Source organism: Strix uralensis, chromosome 16 (genome assembly GCF_047716275.1).
Source record: "Strix uralensis isolate ZFMK-TIS-50842 chromosome 16, bStrUra1, whole genome shotgun sequence".
Lineage (NCBI taxonomy): Eukaryota > Metazoa > Chordata > Aves > Strigiformes > Strigidae > Strix > Strix uralensis.
In genome coordinates this window covers 19937924-19954946 of record NC_133987.1, presented here as the reverse complement: position 1 = coordinate 19954946, position 17023 = coordinate 19937924, and the positions used below count along the sequence as shown (strand labels likewise).

General features: G+C 51.3%; 1 protein-coding gene across 7 annotated transcripts; it reads right to left on the bottom strand.

Moving 5' to 3' along the window:
* Window positions 1–25: 25 nt before the first annotated feature.
* SLC5A11 (solute carrier family 5 member 11) lies at window positions 26–16483 on the bottom strand. Of its 7 annotated transcripts, XR_012631197.1 has the most exons (17): window positions 16270–16483; window positions 13135–13311; window positions 12160–12231; window positions 11443–11547; window positions 11132–11191; window positions 10752–10856; window positions 9317–9422; window positions 8396–8476; window positions 7764–7969; window positions 6813–6948; window positions 6021–6128; window positions 5477–5627; window positions 5087–5255; window positions 3657–3872; window positions 2276–2438; window positions 1801–1915; window positions 1054–1167 (listed from the first exon to the last, which is right to left on the bottom strand). XR_012631197.1 is itself a non-coding variant. In XM_074886363.1 (16 exons), the coding sequence occupies exons 2-16, from the start codon at window positions 13264–13266 to the stop codon at window positions 947–949; spliced, it is 2031 nt and encodes a 676-aa protein (XP_074742464.1). In that variant the 5' UTR covers window positions 13267–13311; window positions 16270–16483; the 3' UTR covers window positions 26–946. The 7 variants fall into 7 exon arrangements, 5 of the variants coding, with proteins under 5 accessions (XP_074742464.1, XP_074742466.1, XP_074742465.1 ...); XM_074886363.1 differs by lacking the exon at window positions 1801–1915 and having other exon boundaries at window positions 26–1167; XM_074886365.1 differs by lacking the exons at window positions 1801–1915; window positions 16270–16483 and adding an exon at window positions 14877–15015 and having other exon boundaries at window positions 26–1167.
* Between the last annotated feature and the right edge of the window lie 540 nt (window positions 16484–17023).

The window sequence follows — 17023 nt, the reverse complement described above, 5'->3', positions numbered from 1 at the left end:
CCCACACACTCCAGGCAGGCAGGGAGCAGCTCTTGCTCTTTAATAAGTTTATTTGCAGCTACACAAGGTGATGGGGGATCACACCACCAGCACAGCCCCGGGGGGTAGAACGTTCCTTGAGCCCAGCCAAGGGTTTTCACACGGAAGCGCTCACAGAACGGCTGCGGGGTGTCTGCCCCCCCTGGGAGGTGAGGGGCTGCCGCTGGGCCCCTCTGCCCTGGCAGCACTCAGTAGGTTTGGGCAGAATTAGTTCCTGAAGACAATTTTGGAGCAGTTTCCATGCTGGGTGCTGGTGTTGGTCAGTTTGCAGTGCCACAAGCGGTGCTGGGCAGAGAGGCTGTAACGCAGGCAGGGAGCAATGCAGGCAGGCCCCAAGAGCTAGGTTAACACAGCAAGAACTTGCAGAAGTGGCAGCAGGGCCACAAGCACTAATTGCACACACACCTCAGCCCCCTGCACCGACAGAGGAGGCCAAAGGGGCACAGCTCGGGGCTGCAACAGAGCGAAGACAGCACTGAGAGATGGTGTCACCCCTTGAGGGTGGAGGAGCTGAACCAAAGGGGAACCAGGTGGTTGTAGCTGGTTATAGAGGCATAAATAGGAAGAGAATCCAGACTTCTGAATTCCAGGCAGAGCTCTAAGCCCAAAGAGCATAATTAAATATTTAAAATAACCAAACAAACCTCTTCTGCCTAGTTGCCTTCCTTAGCTCTTTACACCCATCTTCTTGTTGCCAGTTTGGGTCTGACAGTGCCGGTGCTGGGCGCTCAGCACCTTTCACAGCCAGGCCCCCATTAGAAATAAGGAAAGGATTAGGGAGGAGGGTCTGTCTTCTTAAATAAAATAAAATTTAGAAAGCATTAAGAATTACATTAACCCTCTGCTAATATTATTATTTACACCAATTAAAATTAGTTGATGTCATCTGGAATTGAATAGCCAACTGCTATGCAAAGTAGGCCCAGAGAAAGAGCCCAGCACATACACATAATAGCAAGTTGATGTTCAGGACGTGTTTCACCAGCGGTTTCTCCTCCAGGGAAGCCACAGGAAGCGGCTCAGGTTTACTCGACGCTGCATTCTCGACATTCTCCTGTTTGTGCTCCATCCCGCAGAGCCACAGAAAGGTGGTCATCAGCTTCGATCTCCTTTTGGCGTTAGTCGTACCTACAAAGACAGGCACTAGTGAGGTATAAATCTCACCAACCAAGCAAATCCCAGGAATGTGTCAATGTGGTCCTGTACAAAGGGTTTTGGTGCAAAAACACACCAGCATTCTTTAAATGAATACGCTAGCTACGCTGAGGTGTAGGAAGCCCTTCAATCAGCATCTTTGGGGGCTGTAGTACCAATTTCATTCTTCCCTGGAGCTCTGAGCTCAAGCTCTGCTGTTCCCAACATTTTAAGAAACAGTTAACAGTAGACCAAACCTAAAAGCTCAGCTGCAGCTGCTTGGTGCCCATCAGCTTCCTCTTGCAAGTGCATGCTCTAGTCCACTGAGGTTTACATGCGCCACACACGTGTAAATTGAATTTCCCCAGCTCTGGTGTGGGTTAGGGCACACACGACTAAATGCCGGGAAGACAGCGCCCATGCACAACAAACGTGAGACTTCCCAGCAGTTGGGAGATCTGCACCGAAACTCATTAACTTACTGATCTTTTCAACAGCTTTTTATAGATCAAAGGAGTACGCAGCAAAACCTGCAAAGTTACATAAACAGTGTCCCAAGCCTGGCAAAAACAAGTGATGATAATCATCGCTGGAAAATGCAGAATGAGTTGCTATGCATGTTTGTACCTAATACCGACAAGTACAAGTTTTAAAAAATGTAAATCCTCCTTCACTGATCTGTCAAGAACTCCGCCCAGGGCTCTGGGTTCTCCCTGCTGCTAGAGTCGATCAGAAAACATCACTGAAAAACAGAAATGGAATTTCATGAAAATAATTGTGGTTTTCCTCCACCCTCCCCTTTTTCAACCAGTTCTCCTTGCAGCAGGTGCAAGCAGCACCAGTCCCTAGCGCAGGATAATGGGCATGACTTTCTGTATCCCATCCAGCTCCTTCTTGATTTCAAGCATATGTAATGCCATCAAGAGATGGAAAAGAAACTAAACTTCTGCTTAGGTAAAACTGTCAGGTAAAAACCTTCTAGCATGCCCTGAAGTTACAGAAATCCAGAGGAAGTAGTTTTAACGTTTCTTGTCTTCAAAGCCTTTACATAATGCCTAGGGTTAAGTGTAGGTATTACTGAATAGGACGTCGGAGCACTTACATTTATTATCATCTGAACTATTTTCAGAAGCAATGCTTATATCAATCTGGAGAGCTGGACGCTCAGCTTCACACACTCCTTTTGCAGCATCAGGGGAAGGGCTGACTGCTAGGTCTTTCTTGACTGGTAGATCCCCACGTGTGAACCAGGTAAGCCGACTTATCTGATGGCATGAAGAGTGGTGTTAAAGACAACTGCTTTCATGGTTGTTTAAAGGAGCACCTTAGCAGCAGAGCAGCCTGCAGAGAGAATACTTAGAGGGGCCGAAATCTGTTCTCCTGCTCTGTTGGAGCAGGTGAACAGCCAAGTGCTCAGCTGGTGACTACAGCGGTGGCTACCCTCGGCATTCAGCTTTGTCGGGCACACGACAGCGGTTCGTACAGCTACGCTCGCTGAAGGATGGCATTCTTCACTCTTTGCTACTGCGGAGGAGACATTTCTGCACGGGACCATCGCGGATGCAGACTGAGAGCAGGTCAGTGAAGGGAGCAAAAAGAATGGAAATTGTGGCCAGGAGGAATGATTCAAAGAACTGGGGTTGTTGAGAGAAGAGAAGACAGGTGGGAGATATGATAATTTTCTTCAAATATGTAAAAGACTCATTAAAGAGGAATGTTCTCAGTATCAACGATAGGGCGGACAGAAAGGGATGAGCACAACATGAAGCTGGAAAGATGCAGGTTGGACATAAGGAAAAACTGCGCCTGGGAGGCAGGTGAGCTCTCGAGTTGGTCGCGCACCTCCCTGGGCATCCTCCCTCTCTGGGGATTTCTAAGAATAAGGTCCCCAGGTCTGTCAGAAATGTGTCGGGTTAGCCCTGTCTTGAAGCAAGAGGATGCGCTGGCTGTACGATTTCTGAAGGTCCCTCTGGCCCTCCTTTCTGCTAGTCATGTTTTTCTGTAGCCTCAGTATATCTATTGAAAATAGTCAAACGGGCACAAACCTGTTCCAGAGGAAGTGTGCTCTCTGCCCTTGATTTCTCTTTTCTGCGAGTAAAAATGGTTCCTCACTAAATTAGTAAGAGAGTTGATAAAGATGACCCAGAAGCTGGAATTTCTTGGAAAATAGAGGGAAAAAGCTAATTTGTCATGGATTAAACACACATGTTTAAACTTAAGAACAGCTCTTTGTAGCATCTACTGTTGACCCATTTCCAGGGTGGGATTCTGGATTTATGGGACCAAAATCTTAAATGGCAGCAGGGTGCTGGAGCAGAGGAAGGATTGCTGTTACAGGTTATTGCAAGTGTGATCATAAATAAAGAATGAAGGGAAACTTCCATTTCCAGATTATTTATCCCCACATTATTCCCATGGATGTAGCGTGGGGCATCCTGGAAACCGTTTACAAAGAACAAAAGAAATCTGAAGGGGTGACGCACCATTTCTTCCGCAGGGGGTTCTGTGAGCATGCTCACGACCAGCACAGTGAGCGTGGAGATGGCAGCCAGGACCATGGAGAAGTAGAGGTAGTGCATGTACTTCACCACGCCTGGTCGGAAGTCGGTCTCACCGCACTGGGGCTCAGGGTAGATGAAGTCCAGCACCAGCCGAATGACGCCCAGCAGCAGCCCGATCACCAGGCCCCAGAACGCGCCCTAGGAAAGGCAGGGTGTTTATTGGAGCACGAATCATGGAATGGTTTGGGTTAGGAGGGACCTTAAAGATCATCCAGTCCCACCCCCTGCCCTGGGCAGGGCCACCTTCCACTAGCTCAGGTTGCTCAAAGCCCCGTCCAACCTGGCCTTGAACCCTTCCAGGGAGGGGGCAGCCACAGCTTCTCTGGGCAACCTGTGCCAGGGCCTCACCACCCTCACAGGGAAGAATTTCTGCCTCAGATCTGATCTAAATCTGCCTTCTGTCAGTTTAAGACTGTTACCCCTCATCCTATCCCTACACCCCCTGATGAAGAGTCCCTCCCACCTTTCCTGCAGCCCCTTTCTAGTCCCGGGAGGCCGCTCTAAGGTCTCCCCAGAGCCTTCTCTTCTCCAGCTGAACCCCCCAACTCTCTCAGCCTGTCCTCACAGGGGGGTGCTCCAGCCCCCCGAGCATCTTTGTGGTCTCCTCTGGCCCCGCTCGAGCAGGTCTGTGTCCTTGTGATGTTGGTGCCCCCAGAGCTGGACCCAGCACTGCAGGGGGGTCTCCCCAGAGCGGAGCAGAGGGGGAGAATCCCCCCCTTGCCCTGCTGCCCACACTGCTCTGGGTGCAGCCCAGCACACGGTTGGCTTTCTGGGCTGTCAGCACACGTTGCTGGCTCATAGTCAGTCTTCCATCCACTAATCCCTTCTCCTGACATTTGTATCCTAACAGTTGCCTTAACCCTGGGGGGCTGACAGCTGCCCTCTGCCTAACCAAAACCTGAGACTTTAGAACTTTGAGAAGACTTTACCCAGCACCAGTTTTTGTGGAAAAACTGGAGGTTTAGGACTCCTGATGCCATTTAGTCTGGCTCCTTCACTCTCTGGGCTCACTGTGCCTTCTGTAGCCCCCCTGATGCAGATAATACAAGTCCATGTAAAAAAAATCAGCTGATGGCTAATAAGCCCCTAACAGGCTCTGAGATTTACGAAGGACACCCTGAATCATCTCACTCCTTCTGAAATGCCAGTGGAGTCTCTGAAAAACTGCAGGAATTGCTCCCTCCTGTACTGGTGATAGTTGCTTGGGTTGTGCAGAGGTCTGGGTGCATTCGTGCTCCCAAACACTCTGAGAGGTGGCAGAACTGCAGCCTGGGGTGGTGGTTTGAACTGCAGGACTCCCGTGAGGGCAGCGAGGCCGCAGAGGCGACGGGGCAGCACAGCGGAGTTGTTACCTTTTCATTTGCTCTTTTCCAGAAGCAACCCAGTATAAACACCATTGCCACGGGGGGCTGCAGGTAGGAGCTGATCGACTGGATGTAAATAAAGAGCTGCCCACCCTGGCCAGCCTGTACCAGGGGGATCCACAGGATGGAGACCACAGTGAGCAGCAGCACAAAGACCCTGCACAAGAAAAAGATGCCGTTACTCTGAGCTCAGGCCTTTCTTTTCCCATTGTTCATCTTGCCAGGCTCCAGCTGAGATCTTTCGTAACCATAAGGCCTCCACTCTGTCCTCCACCAAACCTGTGCAATAGGAAGATACTGCACCCGTACAGGGGCAGGCCGAGAGGCGTCTGTAACGCTCAGGCTCTGACCCAATATCCACGCCCTAGTTCTCCGTACCTGCCAACGATCATGAGTTCCCACTCGGAGCAACGGGGACGGAAGTGTTTCCAGAGGTCCATGGTGAAAATGGTGCTGGCACTATTAAAGATGGAAGTCAGGGAGGACATGAGAGCTGCTATCATCACTGACATCATCAGGCCCCTGAGTCCTGGAAACAGAAGTACAGCTGCCCTGAGGAATCCCCAATAACCCACTGTGGGATACCCTAGAACTCTTCTCTGAACTAGAACAGACTTTTAAAAATGTTTTTAGCCCCAATTTTGAAATGGTAGCAATAGGGAGGTGTTAACAGTTGATCCTCATTGTGAGACGTCTGCGCTTTATCTCTTATCCAAATTTGACTGAATTAAGACCTCTGGATACTGGATCATCACCCGTCTCTCCTTCGCATGCTGTCCCTTGCCACTGTCTCACCAAGCCCAACATAAACCCCACTGAAACTGTGGTTTCAGGGCATTTTCCTCCCTGAACTTCTCACAGACACATTTTGGCTGGTGTGTACCGCACCCCTCAGTGCCAGCACCACTGCCAAGCTCCTTACCTACAGGCAGAAGTTCTATGACCAGCTTAGGATAAGCAATATCGGAACAGCCAGACGGGTTGCCACAGATTTTTCGGCAAATTTCTGCATCTGCACAAGCCACCAGATCTAAAATAAGCAAGGGGGGGGGGAGTGAGAGGCAGTATTCCATAGCCACAGTAAAGCAATATATCTAAATGAGTCTACTGAATGTTGTAAGCTGCTTTCTAAGTGACGTACTGGAAGGCTTGGAAGTGGCAGAGGACTGTCTCAACACAGCGAGAAAGGGCAGCATTGGGCTTCCCTGTTTTCCCTTTTTTCCTCCCGTGCAAAAGACACGCTCAGCACAGGGAGCTGACCTGCCGTGCCTGTCCAATTCTCCTCTAGGAACATTGCTCACCTGAGGCCTCGGGCTGTCCACCCACCCCCAGCACAGCCGCATCCGCGCGTTCCCACCCGGTGAGTGGTTTATGACATTCAAGGTGGTGCATTAGGATTTCTCTGAGTGCCTCAAACTTAAACTGCAGGAGGAGCAACGTGTGGGGTGCAGGAGGGGCCTAAGCGCACGATCAAAACACAGAGCGGCTGCGGGCAGCAATGTCGGGATCAGTACAAGTGCTGTGAGGCAAGAGCCAACTGCACGAGCGTTGTGCAGTCGTGACTGGGGTCTGCTGCAGGGAGATGTGCGTTTCTTCATGCTTTGGGCACTGGATGCATCACAACCTTTAACTTATTCGTAAAGGCTGTTCCAGCTCCACAGAGTTGGCACAACCAGCAGCAATAGAGGGAACAGATCTCTCCTTCAGCACTTACCTGGGAAGAGAATTCGGCTGATCATGCCTGGCATTACCATCATAAAGAGGGGCAAAATTTTCAAGTAGGAGGTCATCAAGGAGCCTCCTTTGGCATGAGAGAGGTTTTTAGCAGCAAGGGACCTCTGAACGATGACCTAGAAATTAAGAAATGTGTTTGGTCTGCTCTCGGCAGAGAGGAGCTGGCTGTAGATGACGTGATACCGATTGCATTCATGTGTATGCTTTGTTCTTCTCTAAACTAGGGAAATCTTAGAAGGGTGAACACAGAGCTTGGCTGTAGCTTTATAATTCTTGCTTCAGATCCTAAGCACCTTACAGAAATGTAGACCTGAAAGGCACTGCTTGTGTCATCAAATCTGAGCCTTGCTTCTGCAGTATCCCATGCTGCTTAATCTGTTCCTTAACTAATCACACTCAGGCTTAGAATTTTCTTTTCTTCTTTTGTTGGGGACTTCCCTGACCTGATGGCTAAGCCTGGCCAGGTCAGCAGCCCCCCTGTCAAAGCAGGACAGAGTCTGAAACGAGCAAAGTGAGTTAAGTAAGAGAGTACTGCAGGAACATCAGGAGGTTGCTTAGGGCTCCAGTCTTGCAGGTGGTGTCACTAGGAGGGATGGTAGTCAGACCCTGGAAAGTTGAAAGAGTGAATTCACAGGTGGTTCACAAGCAGTGAAAAGCTTAAGTTAAAAAAAAAAAAAAAAAAAAAGAAACAGACAAGAAACATCTTTATAGACTGGGATTAGCTCACAAACACATTCTTACCCCTTTTTTACATTGAAACAATTCCCAAAATTTAGTTGTGCTTATCAAGCTTTGCATCTTTAGGATTGAAAGTATCAGATTTTACTAAATGCCCATCAGAAATAGCAAACCAGTCCAGGCTATGTTGCAAACCCTAGGTTTGTAATCAAACAGCATGTTCTGAAAACCAAGGAAATGAGCTGTAACCCACCTGGTCTGTACACCAGTACCACAGGGATGGGATGGTCATTCCCACCAAAACTCCTGGCCAGGGCAGGTCAGAGTTAACAGGGTCTCGGAAAATGTGAAAAGCATCTTCTCTTGGCAAGCCACAACTGCTGTTTTCCTTGCGGGTGCTGGGAATGGCATCAAAGTATTTTGTCTGCAAACCTTCGAGACCGCCAACTTCAACAAAGCCTAAAATAGGTCATGAGAAGCAGTTATCACATCTCCCGGGGTCAGTACTCCGATTTTCAGCCCCTGTCGTTCGCTATGGGTGATCCTCCACAAGTATTCTTTAAAAATCAGAAGCTATTGACTCCAACACTGGGCGAGGGAATAGCGTAATGCTAAAACTGCGGCTAGGGAAGGTGCTTGTTCACCTGTAAGGCTGCTCCAGAACGTGCTTCTTTAGAGATTCTTCAGGGAGCACTCACGCATTTTTACCACACAAAGAGCTACTGTAAGATTATTTGCACGAGCATATATTCCAACAGGAGAACATACAGAGAGCAGTTCCCAAAACATCAACTGAGTCATCAGTTGCGATGATCCAGCTTGTTTGTAGTACTTGGTAAAGCTTCTAGCATAGTTTTAGTAATAAAACCCCAGGGAAACACTCACTGAAGACCATGAGAGTCACAGCCCCGATCAGCATGATGAGGGTTTGCAGAGCGTCTGTGTATATCACAGCTGCCAGGCCACCTAAGAGAGCAGAGAAGCAGCAAACTGGGGGAAACTGGGTTTGTTCTGTTGTTGCGTTTCACACTTTGCAGAAGTTTTTAACAAGCGCCGTAAGCCGAGCCCCGTGCCTGGCAGACTGGTGTGTTCTGACTGTGTTGGGGGGCAGTTCGGCCAATTCCTGTGCATGACACTTTGGCTGAAATCTCTCATGTTTTGAATCATAATGAGTCACCATTTTGCCACTAAAAAGCCAAAGTCCAGTATAAGTACTTCTACGGGAAATACATGGAAAAACTCCAAAGCATCCAAAACAAAGCCCAAGCTGAATAAGGAGGAGGAGAAGGAAAAAAAAAAAAAGGGGGGGATCTTTATGAGCAACATCACTAGGGGGGAGCACTGGGAAAGGAGCAACCTTTATTTGTCTGGGATCTGCTACTGACTCCGTGCATGGCTTTTTTCCATTTGGCCACTCATAAACCCTGAAAGGGCATCCAAGATTGACAATGCTTTCCGCATTACACGGCTCATTGTTATGTAAATCACTCATACCTCCAAAAAGCCCAGAGGAAAAATGTATTGTGCAAATGCCTCGAGCGAAGCTTCTCCTTAAAGCAGAACTGACATGCATCCGTATCTGATACGGCCTTAGAAGGGGGATTCATTTACCCTTACCTGGTAAATTTTTCTTAATGAGGGAGCTGTCAATCGCTTCTCCCCCCCATTATCCACACTCATGGCAAAAGCAGACTGTGTGGGAAACGCAGGACTCCTGTCACGAGCAGGAGGATTCCCGGGGCATTGTGTGACCTGCTCAGCTCACTGAGCAGGGTCTGCAGCGGGATCTGAAACTCGGCCACGTACCCGCAACGGTGTAGAGGGCTGTGACGGCCAGCAAGCCCACCACAGCGATGTACAGGTCCCAGTGTAAGGCCTGCTGAATGAAGAGGGCCCCAGCGTACATATCGACCTGGAGAAAAAGGAGTTATCCCCGTTGCAAGGATGGTACTACCGAGCCCCTCAAAGCTGGTAGTGCCAGGGAGCATGAACATTTAGCTGACCAGTCTCCTTTAGTGGGATCAGTCTGGTTTGTAACCAGCCGTGACTCCCCAGCTCCCTGCAGCACCTTCTCCCCATGGCACATCCCCCCACAGCCCCAGCTCCTGCCTGCTCTGCAGTAGGACCAGGCTCAATCAGTATTTAGAGACTATTCTTACCAGTCGTGGGGGTGAGGATGGAGCTGGCCCAGGGGACGGGGAGCATGCGCAGCTCGCTGAAGAGGACATTTGGGTGGGGTGAGCTTATCTCTTCCCCGGAGCACCAGCACGCTGGGAGGGGAGAGCTGCGCTGGCCGGGGGACTGGAGCACTGGGGTGCAAACCTCACAGGTGCCTCTGCCTGCCACCAGCCCCGGCACCCCCCTGCCATAACGCAAATTCCTCCCTGCTGACACGGGGACGGCAAGATAATACGGAAAAGCATCCTCGGGGCTGGGAGCCAGCCCTGACCAACTCGCTCTGCAGCTACGTGCAAACACTGCCTTTGAGGAGAGCTTTAGGATAGGTGAACTGCAGACCCAGAATGGCAGACAGGTACAAAAGCATCCTGAGCACAGGAATTGGATTGTCAGAGATTCCCATCAAATGGGTGGTTTTCTCTAGAGGAGAACCTGAGCCCTGTGACTAGCATCCATTTCAGAGGGGACACGGGCAGGCCTGCGTCAGACAGTGCATCCCACTTTGGCCCTGGACATACAGGAAAAACACAGGCAGGGACTTGTCTGATTTCACAGATTCATGCACTGCCCCACAGTTAATAAACAGCTAACGAGGTGTTGCGCAAGGGTTTATTCAAGGCACATCAAACAGGTGCCATAAATCACTAAACTCTTTTCACCTAAACACATACCAACTCCTACGTTCTTATTCATCCTGCACATACCAGCATTTGGTGTCTGCACGGGCAATAAACACACGAAGGGAGGAAACTGGGTAAGCTGCCAGACATACAAAATCTAACAACAAATTCATCCACGCTCACAACAACCTCTCAATGAACTATTGCTCGGGACGTTGACACCCAGCTTTCCCTCCAGCTGTAGCAAGAGCTACAGATGCTTAATAGGAAAAAAAGAAGTTATTTGGTTGTATGTTCTCAAAACAACCATGGTCTACCTTCCTCAGGTGTTCTGATAACACACCCTTTCTGCTAAGGGCCAGTAGTTGCATTTCTCAGCCTCACTGATCAGCACATTTTCAAAGTGAACTGAATTCAGCCTGCTTCCATTTTTTAATGCTTACTGATATTTTGGTGAAGATGTAGATGAACAAGTAGAGAATCGCCAGGAACATCTGAATCCTTTTACCTCCAAAACGTTTCCTCAAGTACTCTGGCATAGTAGTAACCTACATGAGAGACACACGGCTGGAGAAAGTGGGAACTGCTCCCTGGGAGATGGAGCAAACCTACCCCATGACCGGGTAGCAGAGCAGCCTGACCCCCACACCCAAGCCCTCAGGGCAGTTCCTGGGCAGCAACTCCCCTCCCCTTTAGCCCAGGCCCCCGTAGCTCACACCAACCTCCCCAAAGGAGCACAGCAGGAGGTGGTTGAACCCATGAGCCAAACAGGTGGCTTAAATACCAGCAAATCACTGACAGACACAACATCCCATCTACTTACACCTGCTGCTATGTAAATTGGAAGGAATAGCCAGGCCAGCACCAACACACAAAACATCCCCTACAAAGTGAATGGAAAGGAAGGTCAGAGATGCTGGTTGAGGCTGCGATCAGGTGCATCAGTGGGGACACAGGTCTGGGTTGTCCCCCAGAGGCCTCAGGCCCCCCACGGCAGGTGGTGACTTGTAGCTCACACAGCCGGAGTCTGAGCCTTTGGAGCTGCCAGACCTGTCCCCTCGTGTGGCAACACGGTGCCAGAGTTGCCCTGTCCCCTGTCCGGAGACGGCTACAGAGCCCCCGCGCCACACTCACATTCCACTCGTAGGCTGTTGCGGCAATTCCCGAGGCAGCTCCTGACCCAGCCAGGCCAATGAAGTGGCCACTTCCAACGTTGCTGGCAAACAGGGATGCTCCCACCTGGAGGAAGAGAGGAAATGGGCTCTGGCCCTGGCACGAGGCATTGTCCTCAGCCTGGTGACAACACAGCGATGCTGTTCCCCGAGGACACAAAATCCTTGTCACCCTCTGCCACCTTCTTCTCTCCAGCTTCTTTCATCATTTGCTGCCTATCACTCATTTGTGGGCCTGTTTAGGACCATCCTGCTCCCAAACCAGTGTCTAATCTCTTGTGGGGGAGCTGGGCAGAAGGTGGAAGGTAACAAGTAGAAATGTCGGGCTGTCAGGTTCCTACATTAGTACATAGTGACTCACCAGCCCAGCCCAAATGCAATACCCCACCAAGCAGACTGGCTCAACATAAACCCGTGCCCACGATGGGGACCACCCAGTTAATTCTGGAAATCTCCAGCTCAAAGCACACAGACCCAGACAGGCTCTACAAGCGGGGGGGTGGCTCTCACGGGGCACAGGGCTGTGGCAGGTGCCCCGGTCTCAAATATGGAAAAAAACCTGTTATAACTGTGTCTTTGCAAAACACGGAAGGCTTTTGGTGGGATTTTTTTTCTCTTTCTGTTTTTCAGTCTTGCTGTCGCCTGTGGGCACGAGCAGTGTAACAATAAAGATACTTACAGGCCACCAAACCATCTGTCCTCCAGCTAGGAAGTAGCCTTTCACGGTGCTGCGCTGCGTCTTCCACATGGACTGGGAAAGCAGAAAAGCAGAACAGAGGTTTCAGCAACCGTTTCAGCTGCTGCTCAGAGCATCGCCAAGCGATTTCCCCAGCGGGAGACTCTGCACTGTCATCAGATGCAAGCGAAGGGTTTCCTGAAGGACCTGCAGTTGCTACTGGGAAATCCTGGGGGACAAGGGAGCAGCAGACAAGGGAGGGGACGGGCCATACTGTAAGCCACATGCAAAGTTTTCTATCATCTCAGCATCCTGATTAAATGTTTTCTGCAATAGCAAACTAGATCACTCCAGATCCATGAGGAACGCAAGCAATTTTGGACAAGAACTGTGGACATCCCTGGTTATTAGCTGCAGCCAGGAGAAATGCTCGGCATTGCACATATTATTCATTGAGTCCTGTTCCTCGGAGATTTCAGATAGTTTCACGCAATACCATGAGAGTTCTGCACCACATCTGAAGGGAGCAAGTATTCATCTCTGCCTTATGACAGCCATGTGCTCCATGCCAAAAGGATGTCCTTCTGCCTTAATTATATATAAACAGTATTTTTAATTTATGGAATCTGCTGTCAGGACCACTGCGGACAAACACAGGTGATTTATAGGACAGCAATTCCTTCCTGGATAAACAAAACATTATTAGCAATACTTTGTACTTAGACGACCTCTTCCTTACAAGGGTTCTCAAAGCCTTGGCAAACACTGGAGCTGAACAGCTCTTCTCTGGAGCCATGAGGACACTTCCCCAGGCTGAAGTAAGGAAAAGGACCTGTAAACTCCCTCTTTCCGCTTGTTCAGTTGAATCCAATGAAGTGCAGCCTGATTTGAGTCAAAGTAAAATAACCTGAGGCCAAAACAGCTGTATTTTTCAGTGTAACAGAGCACGTTTGAAAGCTTTTAACGGTATCTGCTTACCCACAGCCCAACCGCGAGGACAAATACGAAGTACAGCACAAGAACCGCAATGTCTATGGAGTCCAGCGACTTCTGGGGAAACACCTCCCACGGCGGGGTCACTGAGGGTGGGGTGCTGCTGGTGGTCTCCATGGTTTCTTATGCAGGTCGAGTGCTTCTCTGTTTTGGTGCATATATCTGTAAAAAAATGGGTTGTGTGGTTAGGAGAGGAGGTGGCAGCACCGCAAAGGTGTTGACTGTTTCTTGAACGAGTCGAGGGTTATCGGCTCTGGCTCTGGCTGCGGTGCTGCTTGTGCTGGGCCTGTGGAGAAGACTCTTGTCTCTGGCATTTGCCTTCATCTGTGACTCCCTTTCGGTGATGTGGAGATGCTGCCAGCGCCAGGCCAGCTGTGTGCTGCTTGGCTTTCCTTTGCAGTGGATAGTTTTCTAACCAGCAGAGAAATGAGCGCAATAGAGAGAAGGTGTGAATAGATTGAAGAGCTAGAGGAAAGGCCCGGGATGTGGCACAGCTGGTGATGACAGCCTGTGCTTCCCAGTGCGGCAGCACTGCGGGACTGCCCTTGAGAAGCCGCTGGCAGAAATATGCCATGACAAGGATGTGGAGACACAGTGGCATTTTCCTCCTTTGCCACAATGAGAGCTCGAGCCTGGGTGCAGAGTGCTTGGGTCTCCTCCTGACTGCCAGGCGAGCAGGCACTGCTCCGTGTCAGGAACGGGGCCTGGCAGCGTGTCGCCGAGCACAGGGGTGGATGTTCCCTCTGCCACGCCGCAGCGGGCCGGGGCAGTGGGGCTGAGCAGCGAGTACCACCCGCAGATGGGGCGGCGGTATGAAACCAGCACGAAGAGGCGGAAGAGCCCGCAGAGGCATTTCCTGCAGGTGAGACACTCATGTGCTTCCCACAGGAAGAAAAATGTGTTTTCTTCTCCAGAAATTGCTGATGAGGAGACGTGGTACCACTGTGGGACCCCCGCGAGGGCTGTCTGGAGCCCTCCAGAGCAGCTGTGGTGCCAGGCTGCTGCCCTTTGGCAGAGGGGCAGGATAAAGTCCGTGCCAGGAGGTTGGTTGGATACTTGAATTAATGCAGTTCCTCCTCCCTTCTTCCTCCTCCCCTCACCTAGGCTGGGCCCTGCTTTGAGAGCAGGACAGGAGGTGAATGGCAGCCCTGGTGTGGCCAAGGCAGGGGCAAGGACCACCTCGGGGAGTCCCTGGCTGTCAGTCACCAGGAATCCCTGAGCCCAGCACCTCACTGCCACGCTCCAGCCACGAAGCAGGCTCGGGGTTATTTCTCTTACCCTGCTGAGCCGAGGAGACGGTTCCTCCGACGAGAGGCCGAGCCAGCACTCCCTGGCCTCGACGCTGCTTCGCAGCCGGCTCAGCTCCGGGTCCAGCCCCGGCGTCGCCGGGATGGCTGGGCTGGGTGTCTGCTGGTCCTCGTCCTCCTGCCTACGCAGCTGGCCAGATCCTTTGGCCTCTCTTGGACTTGTAAGGCAACACTTACAAGCTCCTCTGCCAAAAAGCTGAAGAAGGTGGGGCGAAGGGTGGCCTGCACCAGCCCGGGGCTCCCGGTGCAGACGGTCGGACAACAAGCAGTCGAACAAGTTCTTCCTCTGAACACCCGGCGCGCAGCAAAGCACAGATGGAAACAGCCGCCCTGTCCCACGGTCGCGTGTTTCACAACCTCTGCTGGCTTCACCCCTTTGTCCATGTGTTGAACTGCAGCTGGAACCTGCCCTTAACTCACCTGTGGCCTGAGGACTTGCCCGAAGCACAACTGGCTGCCCTCCTGCACCGGCGGCCACGCCGGGCTCCCAGTGCCCAGGTGTGTGAAGGCAGCAGAGAGGGAATGGAGTCACAAGCGCCACGGTGACGGAGATGCCACGATTTCTCCAGCCGGGCAGTATTCGGGAGGACAAGCCCTGCCCTGTGTCCCTGCTACGCCCAGTCCTGCAGCACGGGCTCTGCCTGGAGCAGGGCTGCTGTGCTCGTGCGGTTATGAAAAGGTCGGGCAATAAATAAAGAGTTTTCCAGTGGCAGATACCAGCCCATCACCCACTTTCTGCAGCTGAGGGGTTGTAGCCTCCAGCACAAGAGCCAAAGGTGGTACTGAGCCATGTGCTGGCTGCATGGCAGTGGTGGCAGTGCCAGGCTGGGACCGGGGGCTTGCAGCCCCTTGGCAGAGCCTTTTCTGTGCCTTGTAGAGCCCCTGGATCCCACTGAATTCCTTGGGAGCTTCTGCCTTGCAAGGATGCAGAGCACTGATGATCAGAAGATCAGTGCTATCTTACCTCTTTAAGAGGCAACGTGTCTTGGCTGTTGCTGAGTTCTTACTGGCATGCTTAACCTCTAACTAGGAAAAGAAAATTAGGGTTCGGTATGCCAGCCTTGGGAAATTGCTAAGCCTGCTCTAACACCTCCTACTTTCTCTTTCGCTGCTCTGATATTGCTGCTTCTTTTCATCCTGAGCCACTTCCCACCTCAGGCCGGTGGCGGGGGGTTACCACAGCCAGCACTATAAGGTACACACTCGGGATTCAGCCACGTGTGCGGGACCCTCCGAATGGGTGCAGGTCTGGGGCAGAGCCCTGCAGGCATTTGTCCTGCCTGTCAGTAAAGAAAGGAAATGTGGGATACACTCCAGGGGAAATTCCCAGAGCCTGGTTAAAGCTTCTCTTGCGGCTCCCGGAGCCGGGGGTGAGGCTGGGTATTAGAAAAATGCAGTAGGCTCGGTTGCTCTGATTTCAGATCTTAACTCTGCCACAGCCCAGTGGAAATTTTGCCCGTTTTGTGAATTCAGCTCACAGCCTGGTCTCCCTCGGTTCCTGGCACAGGCGGCAGCGCTTTCCTCGCCAGAGATTGTGAGGAAGGAACACCCGTGGCATTGAAATGAAGCCGCTGAAGCCAGCCCTTTATCAATGGTGCCGGGAGAGACGCAGCCCACGTGGGTCTCGAGTAACCCATCGGGACCGTATCGCTCTAAATGCCTCCTCAACGGGATTTTTTAAAGCATTCTCAGGTCCATCCACCTCCTAAAGACACGCCGCTCGCTGAGGCTGAAACGCAGCCCAGCAGCAGCCCCAAACCCACGCACCGACCGGAGCTCCCCGGCTCAAGGTAGAAGCTGAAAGAGAACTTACTGCGCTCAGCTGGGTCTCATTCTGTTCCCTGCGCCGGGCACCACCAAGCCTCTGCCAACGGACAGGCAGCTTAAATATTGCCAGAGAATCGGGGTTTGCCAGCGGAGCTGTTAACGGTGTCACAAGGAATGAGAAGGAATATTTATAGTCAAAGTTAAACTAATTGCCCGAAGTTACTCTTTCAGTCTCCCGTGGCTCTGGTGAGAAGTGTATTATTTTCACTATCAGGGCTCATGGGTCAAACTCCACAGAGTGCCATTCTCTTAAGCAATCTGCGCAGCTAGAGAAGGGACAAGTGACAATAAAAAAAATCCATGCTGATGTCCTCTCAAGCTGACAGCCCGTGACACAGGGGGGAGCTGACAGCTAGTCCTGCCTCTAAGTTTATGCCTAAGCCTTACAAAGAGCAGAGTTCACCCAAGGGCTGGGGTTCACAACTCATTTCTGAGTCTGTAGGTTAATCCCAGAATCGGGTCCTCTTCTGGGACCAGGCTGGAGGTTTTGGCTTCGGCACCATCTGTCTAAAAAACCTGGTAAACACTTACGGTGAAATAACACTCAGAGAATGATGCTGAAGAGTTCCAGCACAGCGAGAGACCGTGGCAGGAGGCAGCTCATACACCCCTGAAATCGGGGTGCACAGAGCCCCAGGGCAGCACTGCCGAGAAGCCCCGTGTCTCTTGCCAGGCAGGTAACCCACGGGCTGGGAGGACAGATGGAGCACGGACACTGGCCTCACACAAGCCTAATCCAC

Bases quoted from the DNA above. Each gene is read 5' to 3' on its own strand.
- SLC5A11 (XM_074886363.1), bottom strand. From the start codon at position 13,266: ATGGAGACCACCAGCAGCACCCCACCCTCAGTGACCCCGCCGTGGGAG. The intron at 5,628-6,020 runs GTAAGGAGCTTG...TTCTGTTTCCAG, and splicing joins CATAGAACTTCTGCCTGTAG to GACTCAGGGGCCTGATGATG. The intron at 5,256-5,476 runs GTACGGAGAACT...TTTCTTGTGCAG, and splicing joins GAACTCATGATCGTTGGCAG to GGTCTTTGTGCTGCTGCTCA.